A 15,902-nucleotide genomic window follows, 5' to 3' on the forward strand; every position below is an offset into this window, starting at 1 on the left:
TTTAAGGAATCGCACAATTTGCGATTCCTTAAGTGCAATCGCAAAATAAGGAATAGCAAATTTTGCGATTCCTTATTTTGCTGCCAAAATGTTTCATACATACCATTCAGCAAATTTCGGCCTTTGCGAATGCTAATTTGCTTGATACATATGGCCCTAAGTCAATTAGCGTCTGGAAATGGTCCGATTTGCAAAATCCAACCCTTTAGGACTGCAAAATGGCATTTTGAAATGGGATGGCTTATTGGTTTGCAATCAAAATCTGGTCCCTAAACATTAATATTTTACCGGCTACTGAAATGAAGAAAAAAAATAGGAATATGACCCCTGCCTAATTCTAATAAATGTGTTTTTTAAACGCATCCCTTTTTTTCTTTAGGGGAGATGGGCTGCACTTAAAAAAAAAAAGATTGCTTTATTGAGAACCATCACGGGTAGTGATTCCAGCAGGCCACCGGTAACCAATCACAGTGTGTTGCAATTTGTGATCATCTTCATGCAAATTAATGGGGTGGCTTGGATTGCGACCCACTTCGAAGAGTGGCTTTGCAAATCAATCTATTAGTACATAAGGCAGATTGCAAAATCAGTAACGACCCTATAAAAGTTAGTGCTCAATTTGCACCCATTTTTATCAAATTGATTCTTAAACATTTTGCCCGATATTTTCACAGGACACAAGTGAGCCTAGGGCACGTGAAGTCATTGGTTTTAATGGAATCTTCAAAATGTGTAAACATTAAGCAATAGAAAACAAATACATTTTGCTTTACGTTTACTGGTGAATGAATCAAAAATGAGGTTATTTAATTTCGAGCATATATCTGTATACATTTTTAGCATCTATTTGCTGGATGGAAAATGTATGTTGCTTATCTTCTGAATCCTGAAGCAGAAAATCTGGATATTTGATATGATTTATGTTGCTAGACTCTGGATTGATGACATATATCCTGCATTTTGAATACAAACTAATAAAAGATTTCTCTAAAAAAAGGTGGTTGTTCCTTGATTCAGCTATCATGTGTAAAGGTACTCCTTTGTGGCAAAAGTGATACACAGAGCCTACTTCACTACTTGCCAAGAAGGCCTTGTGTAGTCTGCCATTCTCCTGCATTGTGCTGTAGAGCCAGCTTGTCCAGCTGTGGTGCAGGCTTAAAGTAGATTGGATTCTGAAGAATGCCCCAAGCTTTCCAGGGGATGGGGTACTTCTTCTGCGTTCTTCTTTGTGTTATTGTTGCAAAGTCATCATTGTGCCGTGACTGCCCCCGTTTATTTGCTGACAGGTACTGGTGGTAACTGACTCTGACTGTTCCTGGGCTCTGACTAAAGAGGCACAAAATGAAAATGGCTATCACACTCCTGGTGTATCCTGTGTTTTAGTTAAGTCATTCCTGCATTCCTAACGGTAAGGGTGACAGTGGGTATCACCTCCTGATCCTGAGGTGTGTGGTATCAATGTGGGGAAGACGCTCTCCTCCGTGGAAAATCACATCCTTCCGGCACTCTGCTGTTGAGTTGAAAATAATAAATCCTTAAATCAAGGTGTTGGCCAAATTCATTATTTATTCTTCTTTACATTTTCATTGGCTTCATCTTCATGTTACATGAACTGTAATGTTAGCTTCACAATACTTAGTGCGAATATCTGCACTTAATTTTCACAGCCAAAGCTGATGCATTTCAGGCCATGCCCTTCCTCAGGGGATATATCTAACATAAAAAGAGAATACCACTCTTTGTGATAATCCAAGACGAGGATATCGTCCATTGCATATATAAACATTAGTGTGAGTCAAGATTACTGGTTCTACAGCCCTGTTAGGTGATGGTGAGAGATTCCTGATGGAATATATGTGCGTTTCAATATTCAATTCCCAGTAAAATATGTACTGAAAGAACGGTTTCTTAAATTATTACCGCGTGACAGATATCCAAATTAATTGAACCTGATTGCAGTGGATGGGGAGATCAAAGAGTGGGTGCAATAGGGTTGAAAGCAATTTTGAAACTGTGGCACCGTTACGGAAAAGAAACATGCTGATTAAAATTCCCATGCACGTGCAATTGACGTTAACGTGCTGTATAGAAGCCAACTTTAATAAAGTACGCGTTTAACGAAAAAGAGAATCGTAAAGACCAATGCTTAAAAATGCTAATTACCGACTTGTTCATGCGTGAAAAAAGTTCAAACGAAATGCGGATCCCATGGACAGTGCAAAGAAATAGCAGCTCGGCATACCAGTCGTTCTTTAAGGAAGAGAACAGAATATGGGATGCTGTTTTCCAAACGGCTGCAAACAGTCGTGGACCCGATAGACTCCGGAAATTAAGCTAGTAACCCACGTTATACTAGAAATAGAAAACGTGCTGGAAAGTAACTCGCAATGTGAAATTTTAAAGAAACAGTGACACGCTGAGAGGTAGTGACGGAAAGTGCTGAAAAAAGAATGGTGCTCAATTATATCACACATGCGTATATTACATTTCCGCTAGACAAGAGTGCCTAGGCCAGTGCTATGCTGAAAAGACACTTAGAAAACAGTGAAAACACCTACATATACTCGGGTACACTGGGGGTTAGGATATCCCTATGATTGGCATGACCTCCCCAATAAGACCCTAGTACCTAATAGGGCAGGGGGCTCAAAACTACCTCTAAGGCCTTAGTATATAATAGGGCAGGGCAGTTTAGAGGCCAACAGCCCTTTCTGCACTTGCCTGTGTGCACTGCTGAGGCCTGAGGTCAGCTTAAAAGCAGCTTTGTGTTGCAGGAATGCGTTTAAAATGCAAATTGTGCCCAAATTCAGATTTGGTGTTTCGGGTGCTTAAACATTTATAAACTACAATGATTAGTCATATTAGGTACCCCCACCGTCTTCCTTAGGTGTCCCAGTGGTAGGGGCATCAAATATTTATAAGGATGACCCTTATAAAAATAGGTTTATATGCCTTGGGTTTAGTGAAATTGCACATTTCACTCCCCACATTGTAGTAAAGTGATTCCCAAAACCAACGTTCGTGCTAGGAGCAATGTGGAGTGAGTATGTGCAATATTTTGTACGTATTTAGAATGCCTAAAGACTCTTCTAGGTGTTCCAGGGTTGTGGTATCCTGTAGATATTGGAAAGGCCCTTATAACATATGTTTTAGAAGCCCTAGTGTTGGTAAAATTGTCCAAGTTAGTTTCCTCAATGGAAATACCCAGCCACATAGGTTAACATGGCAGGAAGTTATTAAACAATAACTAATGTCTAGGATGCCATCAAAATATCATTCAAGGACATCCTAGAATGGTATTGATAAATCCAACAATATGCTCTAGTTGAATTTATCCTAAAATATACAAACAAGAAGTTATAAAACTTTCTTGTCTGTAAGCCAGAATTCAGCCTTCCAGCAGTCCTGATTGGTCAGAGGTAAGTGGATTAACCAGGCTGCTTTGATGAGATGATAAGCAGCCCCTGAGGCTAGAGATCCATCATGGGAGGGCAGGGTTCTGCTACATAGGAATGCCAGAGCAGGGGGAGGGTTTGTAAACAATAATCGTCAATAGAAGGAGAAGACATGCAGGAGAAGCCAGTTTCATTTACACCCCTACTCTTTGAAACCAGTCAGATGGCAGGAATTAAGGAAGGAATCAGCAGCTGCAAGGGGAAGGGACAATATGGAGATTTATTTAGCCAGCTCTTGTCTCTCTGCTGGAAAATCAGCCATGTTGAATTTTGGAGAAATGGTGCTCTCTGGGAGACTATAGTGCCACGCTTTGGAGGATAATGTCATACTCTGGGGTTTTGCCCTGAACCGCATAGGACAGAAGTTCCCTCCTGCTTGACCTAAAGAACTTTGAATACGAATCTGAGATGTGCAGAGCCTCTCAGATCAGCTGCTTGAAACTTAAGGAAGAAGAAGGTTCCATGCTGGAAGTTTGATTTGCACCAACAGGACCTGCTGCATAATCTGGAACTACATTCCTGTGGATCAAACCTGCTTCAAAAGGACTAAAGAGTGGACCTTCTACAAGCTACTTGTTAACAGAGCTCACCTTGACCATCACCATCAAGAATCCCCAGTGTGGAGTGCTACCAGTGGATTTGTAAGTGTTTTGTCCTAGTGGATTGTGGGAATTGAAGTCCCAATCTTTCAAGAACCATTTTGGAGCTTCCAGACCCATGGAGTAAGTGTTGGAAATGTTAGGACCCTCAAAGGAACTTCAGGAAGAAGTTGCAGACATTCATAGAAGTTTGGAGCAACTTTGGAAAAGAGCTTCGTAAGTGGACCGGCGCGACCTGGCCTATCAAGCCAGCGACACTCAAATGGGAGCCGGCCTGCCATCCAGGTACGTCCTGCAGAAAAGCGCAGGAGCTCCGACTTCCGTCGTTTGACCGGTAATTGGCTGAAACCCAAGCCGACAGACCTTCATCTAATCAACCCTGGTGAATAGCAACGAGGGACCCAGCAAGACAAAGTAAAAGCTCTGTAAAAGTTTCTAAGTACAAACATAGAAAAGGTGACTGGGACCAACCACGAGAGTCAAGCCACCCACCTTCAACTGCGAGTCGGCCTGGATCTCTGGGTCGTCCCACAGGAAAGCTCCAGAGGTCAGACTTCCACAAGTTTGACCGGGACTTACTGCGAGGGGTAGCCGTGCAGGGCTCCATTACGGTCGGCCTGAAACTTTGACTTTGTCCTGCTCAAGTGTGACTAAATGTCTCAGTAGGCGCTATAGGTTTCTATGTGCTATATAGTGCTACATCTTTAGAAATTCATATCTCCGGTTCCCTACATTGGATTTTTTGTGTTCTTGTGTCATTCTAAAGAGAAAAATATTTCCTTTTTTATAAATTGGTGTTGGATTTCAAATGTGCGTTGTGTCTTAATTATTTACTGAATTAGTGTATTTAAATGCTTTACAAACCTGAAGTTAAGCCTGTCTGCTTGGAGCCAAGCTACCAAGGGTTGAGTACGGGAATCATTTTCTAAAACCATTTCTGAGCCTTATATTGTGTTAGTGGCCTTATTGCCACTGATAGATAAATATTTACCACTACTAATAATCTACTTTCCAACAGTTATCCATGGTCATGTGGTGCAGCAAATGTTGCAGAGCCGTTGTTCTATTTGCTGTAATTCTGGGATGCAACGCCTGGTTTACATGGGTTACATGCCAGATAAATGTTGGGAGAACAAATACTGACCTCTGGATCTGTAAAAACTTCAAAAAACCTCTGGAAAGTGAAGGTCCCTGTCTGGAGGATGAGATCTCCTTCCTGGTCTGAACACTGCCCACTCAGGATCAGAAGCTTGTGGGCTGACGGGTCTGTTATCAGAGAACGCACCTGTGGGAAAGCAAAACACATCATTAGATCCCTTGTTTATATAAGGTGACATAAGATGTGCGGTTTGACAACTGTTATTAACCAAAAAAAAAACTATTTTTAATGGTATACAATATGGGGATATGCAAAGCACTCAATCTAATGTTTCACTCATAACTGGTTGGGTTTATCCAGCTAAGACTGTGCAATCTGATGCAGAAGGGCTGAAGTTCTTTTGCGATGCAAAACACATTGAGTGTAAACTTTATGTTTGATCGGGCTTACTAAAATCAAATTTAAGGTTAGAATAAATGCAACAAAATAGAAAAAACTTTCAGCTGAAAGCAAATGCAATTTTTTTTACTTAAAAATGGTGATGAGGTTTAGTATATACAATCCCAAGAGTGCAAAGAGGAAAATATGATGTCACAGAACTTGAGTCATTCTGCATCTGAGAGCAAAAGCTTGTCTGGATGAACCTGATCAGATATGAGTAAAACGTACAATAATTAATCAAAAAAACATCTGAAATGTAAGTACTTCTCTCAATTTTAAGAAAATACATATTGGTTTTTTTGTTGGATACCAATCATTTTTGAGAATGCTCCCAATGGCTGGTTTAACAAGTTCTCTAAATGGCATCGGTGACTATGACCACTAGGCATCATGCTATTTAAACCACATCCGCGCTAGTTGAATTCTCCTCCTATGCTGGGATTTTTAAAAACCCATGCTCCATGACGAGCTGGGCTCGTCATCAGTGTGCGAGGAGGCTACACCATGACGAGCCCAGCTCGTCATGAGCCTGGAAGGGGTTAAGAAACTTGTATAATAATTTCAGTGAGGATAACACCAAATGAGATGCACTTGGGCCCTCATTATGAGTTGCAGTATCTCACCCAGTGCGGTAACTCAGGAGTGGGAAAGGTCAAGTTTACTGGACCCAGTGACACCAAACTCTGTTTCATTGGGTGTGGATGCGCCCCCATGAAACTGCTTCAGGGACATGGGCAGTACTGCAGACAGGAGAACAGCCCAGCGTTGCACGACCCTTGCAGCACGACAGAGAGAACACACAACACTCACCCCACCCTAAACATACCCTGCCCTGTCTCCATTGGACCGCTAGCTAATATCTTCCACCTTCTCTAAGCTGGTGGAAAATGTCCACAAATTGGACCCTGGGTAAAAGAAAAGACACACAGAATTGGACAATGTTCCCACTAGTAAGGTACCTTTTTCTGTGAAGAATTTGTTTCTCCTACATTCTACCAATATTGGGTGGTTTTCCAAGCACATTCCAACCCTGGCATAATTGTTTATTCCTAGCCTTGAAAGAATTATATTACTGACCATTTCAGAATGTGCTGAGAAAAGGTTTGTCAATAGCCATAAATGAATAGTGGTTCCTATCTTGGGACTGCCCTTATCTAGCTGTTGCATTCAACTGGACCATGACTTTTAAAGGGAAATGTAATCGAACACATTATCTTGAAACTGTAGCAGACAGATAGGTGTGAGTTACTATGTGATTTGTCCATTTTAAAAATACAATGTGCTAAAGTTAATGACTTGATCCCAAATGACCCCAGTTATGTTTTTAAGGAAATCTTCTTGAAAAGCTATTGTCACCAGCACCACCAGGGAAATGATTTACAGCTACTGTATCTGTTAGTGGAAGGTGTTACCACATGTTACAGGGGACCTATTGGTTAATGTCATGGAATAGAGAAAATTAAGATTATCTCCCACTTTGAGAAACCGATGAATGAAGTAAGTGTGTGCATCAACATCAAAAGCAAAATTTGCAGCCAGAAACCTCAAAATGTGCTGTTTTTTGCCATAGACTTTTGCCAAAGACAGAAGATTTGCCAGCCTCAAAAATACTGCACACGTTTGCCATGCCACAATCTGTAACCTCGCAGGGTATCCAGCAGCACAGCGCCTAGAACTAGAGGGTGTCTGATGCCACGGGGTGCAGACTGCAATATGAAACTTGCTCTTACTGGCATTTAACAACCTGTGTACATTGTAGTGTGCAGGGCAGCAGGGGTTGAGGGGTAGGGGACAAAAGAGTCGAGGGAGGCTAATAGGAGGGCCAAATGAGTCATGGGAGGAGGAGGGTAAGAGAGGAGTAGGCTAATCGAGCAATGGGCAGAGAGAGCACATTTATAAAAGGAGCTGAAGAGAGATTCGAGGTAAGACAGGGACAGATCAACAGCAACACAAACAGTGGTGTAACGCAGGCCCCCACAGCCCTGCGAGATGGGGGGTACAAGTACCAGGGGGCTCCCTCAGCACTGTACTCTGCCCGCAGAGCTCCTTAATGAGGCCGGTGGGCGTCCCTCCACGTGCCTTGCAGGGGGTCCCCCTCAAGTTTCGTTCCACCAGTGAATACAAACTTTCATTCATGGAGGACCAGGGTACAAGTCCTAAAAAAAGAAGTGGGGGGACGCTGTCACCGGAAGTGACGTCACAACAGGAAGTGACGTCACGGAAGGTGCCGAGCTCCTCGTCCCAGAGAGGCCAAAGAGTGAAGCCCAGCTGTTTGGCGGGGGGTGGGGGGGCGTCGTCCCGCGGTAAAATAAGTGGGGGATGCCGTACACCCACGTGGTACCCCAACTCAAGCCCAGTGGAGGACAGTGGTCATGACAGACTGTCGGAGAGGTAGTCAGGGGGAACACGTAAATGAAGAAACTAAGACAGTCAAGGAGAGACATGGACAGACAGACAGACAGATGGATGTTCAGTACTTGCCTTGGCAAACACAGAGAAAGGGATTGAGGTGCGACTTAAAGCCTTGAGACTAGTGAGGAAGAGGAGAGATGAGGGGAGGTTAGGGGTCACTAGGAGACAGAGGGCAGCGGAGTAAAGGGGGATCAAGGGAGAGGAGCTACACATTGCAGTGGAGGGTGTGGGGGCGGGAATGAATACCAAGCGCTTGCAGAGTAGGAAGAGGACGGGCTGCAGGTTCATTGCACAGGAGGGGGTGATGTGCATTGCAAAGGCAGTTAACACCTCTGCTCTTGTTAGCCTGTTGCTCGCCCTCCTGTTACTGACTCAGCAACAGCACAGAGCCAGTAAAGTATGTTTTGTAACTCATATTTTACTTGACTTTTCCGAAAAATTCAGGATTTTTGCAAAAGTGCTGATTTTGCAATTTTTGTTTTCAAATTGCTAAATTGCAATATCCTGGAGCATCTGCTGGGGCAGACAATGTGTATATTATAGAAAGAGAAGAGTTATTAGAGAAACAGGTATTTGCCCCGTTAAAAATAGAAGCCATGATGTGATAGCCAGACTTCAATTTAGGATAGCAATTTGTGTTGCTTATGCAATTACCATGGAAAGATGCCATGTTTCCAGTCTCATTTTATTTAACATTGTACTCAAACTTTCCTAATGGTCACACTAAGGTAAACTACAGTTGTTTTTGCTAACATTGGTTGAAATGTGTTAAAATGCACCACACCTATTCTTCAGACTGGGAGAAGGCATGATGCAGAAATGAAAGGTGTGACATTGTTTATGCCTGCCTGTTGGAAGTAGGAAATTGCCAGGGGTGAGTGGAGTTACATAAAAACTCAGCAAGATTCTGCAGAGTTCTGTGAACAGGCAAAATGTGGCATGTTGCGCTGCCTACATGGATTTTTAGCACCAGGAGCTACTTCCGCGCTGAAAACTCAGTGCAACCGGCACCGCATGGCGTACAAGAGGCCACTGCTTTTTTTCTGCCACTTGTGTAGATGTTCTATTCGAGCTGCAGCTTTCACAACGCAAATGGTCGCGACCTGCCCAGACTGCCCACATTGATACATCTCACCAGAAGGCCATTTAGCACCAGAAAATCATGCCAGGCAACGCAAATTCTTCCTCTCCAACTTAACATTGGTGAGCTGTATGTGAGAAAAAACTCCACTACGCTGCAGTTTGCGGAGTTTTGCCAGAACTCCGCGCTCCAAGTAGAACGCAGAGTTGGCAAAACTCCATGAACTAAGCAGGCAGAGCGGAATTTTCTACCTCCCCAAGAAATTACTTCCCGTCTTTGTAGACAGGACTGAAACAGAACCCTCTGTCATCCAACCTAATTTCCCACCTGCTCAGCGCCCACCCATTTCATTGGCACTTTGAATTCAAGGAGATGCTTGGCACTGTACATAACAGAGAAGGTAAACACATAATCCACTACTTCTGTATTTTTTAGAACGTCAGTCAACAGTACAGGACAAACCAAGGAAACAGTGCACTATTACTAATAATACAAAGGGACCTTGAGAAGTTAATTACTATGCAAGCAATTTGAAATATTAATAGCGGAAGTTCAGGCGGACGAGAAGGTTTAAAAACTTGAGCTAAATAAACAGCGAGAGGATTTAAATGAAACAGTTTGAAACCTTTCTAGTGTGAATGACGATGATTTAAGTTTACTACTATTAGATCAAAGTTCATTAAGGTCTGTCGGAAGGTTAACAAAGCTGTGTCTAGAACGAAGGAGAGTAAGCCACCTTGCTGTTCAGAGAAAAACCATGTTTTTAGGTCTCGCCTGTCGATGCGCATGCGCATCGAGCTTGCGAGACTATGGGGGCGTAACCACTCTTTAACTAACTTGCAAGGAATCGTGGCGATTCCTTGCAGTGCCCGTGACTTTTAAGCTCAATGCGCATGCGCATTGAGCTTAAAAGCGCGTGCACATCAGTTCCCTCAGCCGCACTCCAGGCCCCTGCTGCTTTCACACCATCTCCCCGCTCCGCCCCCTCCCCTGCCCGCCATGTCGCATTTCTCCTCCCCCTCCCCTTATCTGCCTTCCCTCCGTCTTATTTGTGTCGCATTTCTCCTCCCCCCTCCCCTTATCTGCCTTCCCTCCGTCTTGTTTTTTTTTTTTACCCGCTCCGCCCCCTCCCCTGCCCGCCGTGTCGCATTTCTTTTCTCCTCTTTGCTCCTCCAGCAGTTCTCTGTCACCTTTCCTTCTCTCCTCCCTTGTCCACCTTTTCATTGTTTTTGCCTACCTCTCCTCCAGTTGAACTCTGTCACTAGCTCCTTTCAGCCCCTTCTCATTCCAGTGTTTTCGGGTCCCATCTCATGCTTGGGGTTAAGCTCCCTTTGCCTGCAAATGCACGGGAAAACGGACAGACACGAACCAGGACACACCACACAGACGGGCTCCGCCCCCTCCCCTGCCCGCCGTGTCGCATTTCTTTTCTCCTCTTTGCTCCTCCAGCAGTTCTCTGTCACCTTTCCTTCTCTCCTCCCTTGTCCACCTTTTCATTGTTTTTGCCCACCTCTCCTCCAGTTGAACTCTGTCACTAGCTCCTTTCAGCCCCTTCTCATTCCAGTGTTTTCGGGTCCCATCTCATGCCTGGGGTTAAGCTCCCTTTGCCTGCAAATGCACGGGAAAACGGACAGACACGCACCAGGACACACCACACAGACGCAGTACAAGCATTGATTAATCACTCGCACACATCACGTTTTACTCCTTTGCTAGTGTTCTCGTTGTTTACATCTGAAAGAAACAGACCTTAAAACGATTGAATAATTGACAGAATCCTCAAATATTGTTAATTCCATTGAAGTCTAGTGAAAACGCTGCTCGAAGATGATATGTTGCTAAAATTACCGTAACAAAATCAATCCACTCACTGTAATATTCTTAATGTAATTGTATGTGCTAGCACCAGAAGGTATGGAGTGAAATTACTTAACTTGTGAGTAAACATATTTAAGTATTGGATTTCCTTACCAGACGTTCAAGTTAGGAAGTTACACGGCTGGATTACAAATATTGTGGGCTCCACTAAGAGCAGCAGATACTAAGGGATTCCCTGAACCTGTTCCAAATGCACGGGAAAACGGACAGACACGCACCAGGACACACCACACAGACGAACACTGTAGGGGTGTAACAATGTCCTACCACTCACGCCTCCAGGGTCACCAGGTCACGTGCATGTTATCCACCTGTGTGCCACTGCTGTCATGTCAATAATGCCCAGCTCTGCTGATACAAGGCTTCTAGACAATATACACAACCACCCCATCCACCACCCCATCCACCACCACATCCACCACCACCACATCCACCATCACCTCCACATCCACCATGACATCCACCACCACCACATCCACCACCACCGCATCCACCACCACCGCATCCACCACCACCACCACCACACCCACCACCATATCCACTGCCACCACCACCCCATCCACCACTACCACCACCACCGCATCCACCACATCCACCGCATCCACCACCACATCCACCGCATACACCACCACATCCACCATCACATCCACCATCACATCCACATCCACCACCCCATCCACCACTACCACATCCACCACCACCTCCGCATCCACCGCATCCACCACCACATCCACCATCACCATCACGTCCACCATCACATCCACCACCACCACCACCACATCCACCATCACCTCCACATCCACCATGACATCCACCACCACATCCACCACCACCACATCCACCACCACCACATCCACCACCGCCACATCCACCACCACCACCGCCACATCCACCACCACCACCACCACACCCACCACCACATCCAACACCACTTCCACCACCACCGCATCCACCACCACCACATCCACCACCACTTCCACCACCATCGCATCCACCACCACCACATCCACCACATCCACCGCATCCACCACATCCACCCCATCCACCACCACATCCACCCACCACTTCCACCGCATCCACCACTTCCACCACATCCACCACTTCCACCGCATCCACCACCACCACTTCCACCACCACATCCACCACCTCATCCACCACCGCATCCACCACCACCACATCCACCATACCCACCACCATCACTTCCACCACCACATCCACCACCACTTTCACCACATCCACCACCACTTTCACCACATCCACCACCACTTTCACCACATCCACCACCACATCCACCCCCTTATCCACCCCCACATCCACCATCACCACCACCACATCCACCACCACATCCACCACCACCATATCCCCCAGATCCACCACCACCACATCTATATGTGTGTGGCTCTGTGTGTGTTTAGGTGCAAATGCAATGCTCTTGGATTTTCGTCACAATAAAATACACTGAACATAATCTTCACAAAAGTTATTTACAAACGTTTAAGCTATTGCCATTATAAATTACAATAACTTTTATTTAAGTATTAATTATTTACAAAATTAAAAGCCATTGTTATTTGTAATATCAATACATCTAAGTCACGTAAATACAACACACATTGCATTACAAATGCTATAGGTGTCACATTTGCGAAAGTTAAAACTATTGACATTGTAACTGACAAAGCAATTAATTTTGCTACTTTCAAAACCAACACATAAATAAAAAAAGTGTCATTTACAATACCAATAGCTCAAACTTTCCTAATGCTAGACCTATTGCATTTCCAATGCTTGTTTATACCTAGTGCTTAGACATTTGGGGCCTAATGCAGTGGTATTCAAACTTATTAATGCCACAGCCCTCCCATATGCTAAAAAATGTAATTGCCCCCAGACTGAAAACCAAGCTACGGGTAGCCTGATCGCCCTAAAACATAAACGCATTCACAGTGTGATCCTTATCAGAAATGGGAAAAGAGAGGAGCTTTGAGAGTTAATTGAAGGTCCCGCGGCCTTTGGCATCTACTTTCAGCTACCATATGAGTCTTCACAAATGGTTTGGTGCCCTTTAAAAAGTGTCTCACTTCCACTCAGTTTATTTCACAAAAACACAGCACTTTTTTTATGCATGATGCTCCTCTTGGCCAGTGCCTGCACATCCCACCCCCAGGGATTGGTCAATTCTGAACACCAATGGGTATCCGCCCCTTAGTGTGAAGACCTCTAGCCTAGGGTATTTTGTGCTCACAAGGCCTTTGACTTTATGACCCCTTTGCTAAAGTTTCACTATGGAATGTTACAGTGGTGTGAAGCCATCATTGGGGTTGTAAACTACTGAATGGACACCAATGCCAGAAAGGATGTAAAATCAGTTTTCACAAGAGACAGGTTCCACTTGGTGAATATGGGGCGTGGGTATTGGGAGTGGTGACCCACAGCAGTGCAGGGGATTGATACATACTCCCACCATGTCGTTCACATCATGCCAATTTGGTTTTATGGTTTAAGCCCTTGCACCTCTAAGGGACAGGGGCTGCGATAAAAAATGCCATTTTGCGATTTTGAATGTAGGGATGGGGAATTCTTGTCCCTCTTAGGACTCCATGCCAGCATTCAAACCCCTGTCTCTAATATTCACAGATAGAATCCTGCCTCAACACATCTACAACAGAGCAAAATAAATCTCAGGTCACAAAGTAGTCACTCTGCAAACACAGTAACTGTGTTGTGACAAGGGCTATGTACGTCAAGCTCTTGGTATTTGAGGCTGTTAGCTAGAAGAAGGTAGCCCTGCTTGGTGGTAGGTAGGACTACTGACACATCCTTAAAGACTTGGGGGCAGATTTATGTTAACTGGCGCATCCCGAGGGATGCGCCAGTTAACATGCGCCACAGTGCGCCACAGCTACGCCACCCATGGTGCGCCACATTTATGATGCGGCGCACCATGGGGCAAAAACGGCACAGATGCGTGACGCATCTGTGCCGGAAATGTGGCGCACTGCTGGAGTTGCGTCGCAAGCGCGACGCAGCTCCAGCAATGCTCTGGGGGGGCCTATTCTTTCAATGCTGCCTCAAGCCTTACGCCTGCTTCAAGCAGGCGCAGGGTTTTGACGCAGCATTCATCTCATAGATTTCACTCAGCCACTTTCAGGAGGCGTTCCTGCGCAGGAACGCCCCCCCTGCGCAGGAACGCCTCCTCATGGCGCAGTGCTGTACAACGTGACGTATCTCCTAGACAGACAGGACAAGGACTCCTGGCTGCAGAATATCTACCCATCAAAAGTACCACTATGTCTGTAATAAATGAAGACGAGGCATTACAGTGATGGTGGAGACTGTTCATACATCACTCAAAACAAGACCAGCTTCTCTTTGCCTGATGTTGAGTAGTGTATGTGTGATCATAGAAGGTCTCCAGCAGGCCCCCCAATATATGGAACTTCCCAAGGAACCTCATCTACCATTGTGTATGGAGTCCCTGTGCCTCTCCCCAGTGAGAGGAACACCAGACAGTCCCGTGTCGTTCAGCAAAGACAATTCTGACCAATGTCAGGTAGACTGCTTGTAAGAAATATCTGGATGGGTGTGAAAATGGTTGCTTGTTTTATTGGCAGTCCAGCTGTCAAACAAACCTACTGCTAACCGTACATAGAGAGGGAACTATGGGTGCACCACTGCCATCCATTGGCTTTCTTGGACCATCTTCTTTTAGTCGCTGGATTGAGACTTTGTGAATCACTTCCTGGATCATCTGAATGGAGTATTAATCCCTCACCCAAGGCTATTGTCCATTTGGCCCTGTCAGCCAGCCTCTGCTTGAGCTCTATGCACTCATTGTGCGGGAGACCGTTTTATAACTAGAGCCCTCTAATCTGATCCTGTTGGCTCCCTCTCTGTGTTCTCGCTCCAATGGCCTAATTATGGCTGTATTCGCACATTAATCCCAGACCTGTAGGTTTTGTCAATACTTATGCAATTTCCCAGAATGCAAGAGATTGCTTTCTGCAATGTTTCTTCACTCATTACCCATGGGTGGACTGAAGCAACATCTATCCAGGTAGATAGTATTTTTTCCTCAATGAGGGCCATGGTGTGCTTTTATTCCAAAGTAGGTATTTGAGCTTAAAACAGGCTTTCTGCCCTACAGGCATGTAAAAAAACCTGCATCTAAAAATCCAAGTCCAATCTTTCTTTAATGATGCACATAGAAACCAATTTTTTTAAAACCATTTTTGAAATATATTAGCTCTTCATTTATATTTCATGAGGGATAGTGAATAGTTTTAATTGACTGTACTGGACAGGAACATTCTGTAAGGCTAATCACATGTGTGGCAGTCCTCTCAATATGCAAATCATTTACTGGATTTAGCAAGTTTAATCATAGCAGATTATGAGTATTTTGTGCATTAAAAAACTTCAACACTGGGTCAGGGAATGCAATGTAATAAAAATCATGATTATGCTCCATATGAAGAATGACCCCCATTCGAAGGCCAGTTAGAGCAACATATCTTCCAAAGTGCAGTTGTATCTGCGGCACTGCCCGCATCACTCTGGCTATGGAGGAACAGCCACGTTTTGAGATTTTCCTGCCTTGGATGCAAACATTTTCCTCTGACACTGCTCCCTCCAGCATGGTGGGATGCAGCTTTCTGCGAAATATAGCTCTAGCAGCAGGGCTACCATGCCATACTTATAAGGATCAGCACAACATAATTGGAAGTGCATATCCAATACCCACTGACATGTGAGTTTTCTTCTGCAAGTTAGGGACCTTTTTGGGGTGTTCTGTGACTACTAGCATGATTTCCACTCAAGTCTAGCAAAGTTGTGATGCCACCAGAAATACTGACTCCTATCAACCCTATATTCAGTAGCTAATCAAAGACATTTCTAGAGACATCATGGCTGCCAGAAGAGTATTTTCTAAGCCT

General features: G+C 44.6%; 1 protein-coding gene across 2 annotated transcripts in view; it reads right to left on the bottom strand.

Moving 5' to 3' along the window:
* Positions 1–15,902, bottom strand: part of MAP1A (microtubule associated protein 1A) — a 769,586-nt gene that overhangs the window by 184,640 nt on the left and 569,044 nt on the right. For both annotated transcript variants that reach the window (XM_086958200.1, XM_086958201.1), the window contains one exon: positions 5,199–5,339. In XM_086958200.1, coding sequence (XP_086814326.1) covers positions 5,199–5,339 — 141 coding nt within the window. The remainder of the gene's footprint in view (positions 1–5,198; positions 5,340–15,902) is intronic.

The sequence above is a fragment of the Lissotriton vulgaris genome, chromosome 2_1 (assembly GCF_964263255.1).
Source record: "Lissotriton vulgaris chromosome 2_1, aLisVul1.2, whole genome shotgun sequence".
NCBI classification, from domain to species: Eukaryota; Metazoa; Chordata; class Amphibia; order Caudata; family Salamandridae; genus Lissotriton; species Lissotriton vulgaris.